General features: G+C 32.1%; 1 protein-coding gene across 2 annotated transcripts in view; it reads right to left on the bottom strand.

Moving 5' to 3' along the window:
• LOC106880749 (galaxin-2) overlaps positions 1–2,389 on the bottom strand; it is a 67,334-nt gene that overhangs the window by 27,134 nt on the left and 37,811 nt on the right. The window contains exon 1 of one of the 2 annotated variants that reach the window (XM_014930846.2): positions 1,166–1,331. The exons of the other annotated variant lie outside the window; for it this stretch is intronic. Within the exon in view, the coding sequence (XP_014786332.2) occupies positions 1,166–1,316 (151 nt within the window). The 5' untranslated portion in view covers positions 1,317–1,331. Of the gene's footprint in view, positions 1–1,165; positions 1,332–2,389 lie in introns of those variants that run through there. 2 annotated transcript variants of the gene reach the window in all.

Raw genomic sequence — 2,389 nt, forward strand, 5'->3', positions numbered from 1 at the left:
GATACAAAATATTCTACTTTCTTACTTTGAAGGTACGCATATAAGCAAATAGCTGACACTAAACAGTTAATCTGCATTATCACCCAAATGTACACACTAACTTTCAGAGTACTCTACATTCTCAACGCAAACAACAGTAGCTATAAATTTATCGCACCTATAAGATACAAACACGTGAAGACTGAGTGTTCATTCACATTTGCATATAAAAACACGCAGCCATATTTCAATCGAATATTTCCAGGCATTCAAATGCAACGTTAATACAATTTAGCATGAACGTGCATATATAATTCAAGTAGTCATGAAAAAAGAGAACAGAAAACGTTAATTAAAAGTTAAGTGTATATGCCGGTGCTTCCTAGACTGTAATTTCGACTAGTGAGGAGAAATGTATATAAGCATACATAAAAACTTAAACACACATACATACATACATACATACATACATACATACGTATGTATGTATATATATATATATATATGTGTGTGTGTGTGTGGGTGTGTATGAGTGTGTGTGTATGTGTTTGTGTATACATACATACATACATACAAACAAAAATACGCTATTGTTGGTGTTGAAATTCCAATAAAGGTGCCCTTGGATCTAGGTTAGAAACTGGTTCTTTCTCTATTGGCCAGAAATCTTGAAATAAACTGAATAATGACATACATAACATTCGGTATCAATCTTGTACTCACTTCAGGTAGGCTTACAACTAGATTTGGTACTAGTTTGGATGAGCAATATTCTATTTGGGACTTGATAAAATATGAACCTATTTCCAATACTGCTTATAACCTAGAATTGTATTTTGTAAATATGTATTCATATGATAACGTGAATACATATTTATTTAATATGGCGCCAGTAAAATTAAGGTGCAAAAAATGTATTCCTCTTACAATATATTTCAAATAATACTAATGTGATATTCAAAGTGAAATGGCGGTATCTATGACTTGAATTTTACTTTATATTAATCTATATAAACATTACCTATAAGTACTTATAATTCACTTTAAACTCGAATGAAATATATCGATCTTCATTCGTGATATACTAGCAACTTTGAAAATATAGAAGACCTAATATTTTTTGTTATATGTACTTGCAGAATGAATAACAAAAAAAGTTACATATAGAATTGTAAAAACGACTTACAAGTTGTTTGCGGAATATAATGTGGATGTAAGGCAGTTGTTGATCCAATGATTGCAAGCAGAGCAGATGCAATAGCGATTAAAATTTTGAACATGATCTTCCCTGTTCTCTTCTCGATTCCAGATTCACTTTGATAAGAACGGGAAAACATTTATATATTGTTCTAAAGATTAAAAATTACACAAGGTAACCTAAAATTCTCACACTATTATTTTTATATCTTGTTCCTGACTTTACTGCATGAGAATATTTCACAGTTGTGCTAATACAGAAACAAAGGATGCATTCATTAAATAATGAAACTGAAGTTAGATTGGAATTATTTAAAAGTAAAAAAATACCCGCATGGTGTGAAGAGTAATTGTGACGCAATCGTTATTCATGTTCTTTTCATTATCAATTCTATTATTAGCATTTGTACAATTATAATTAATGCGGTGAGCTGGTAAAATCGTTGGAAAGCCAGACAAAATGTTTTGTAGTATTTCGCTCTTTTTCTCCATTCTGAATTCAACTACTGCCGAGCTGCAATTTGCCTTTCGTCTTTTTGCGTTCGAGAAATTAAATACAAGTGAAACAATGGGGTCGACGTAATCAAGTAGTCTCCTCCCCCAAAACATCCAGCCTTGTGCTTTTAGAAGAAAAAAATATTATTATTATTAAAGTAGCGAGCTGGCAGAATCGTTACCTAGCTGGGAGAAATGTTTAGCGGTATTTCGTTTGTCGCTACGTTCTGAGTTCAAGTTACGCCGAAGTCAACTTTGCCTTTCATTCTTTCGGGGTCAATAACTCAAGTACGGTGATTTCATGTGCTGAAGCACATTTTGTTGTGTTTGAGGGAAAATATTCTATTTTAATGCCTTATTAATTAACACACTCACCGGTTTGATTTCCACTGATTTAATTATGTATTCATTTATCTATTTTCTAAAATTTCCATTGCTTCTTGTAAACACTTCAATAGTTGTTGTTGACTCTATCCGTTATAGGAGCTGCTTTCTTTTTGTTTGTTTGTTTGTGCACGTGTGTGTGCGTTAGTCTGCATGTATATACACATATGTATATAGCTATATATGTATGCATGTATGTACGTACGTATATATGTTTGCATATATATGTATGTATGCGTGTATGCACGTTTGTATGTATCTATTCTACATATTCATGTGTTTGTGTGTGCATATTTGTGTGTATGTCTACCTATCTGTTTATCTACGTGCCAAT

Source organism: Octopus bimaculoides, chromosome 8, assembly GCF_001194135.2.
Source record: "Octopus bimaculoides isolate UCB-OBI-ISO-001 chromosome 8, ASM119413v2, whole genome shotgun sequence".
Taxonomy (NCBI): Eukaryota; Metazoa; Mollusca; class Cephalopoda; order Octopoda; family Octopodidae; genus Octopus; species Octopus bimaculoides.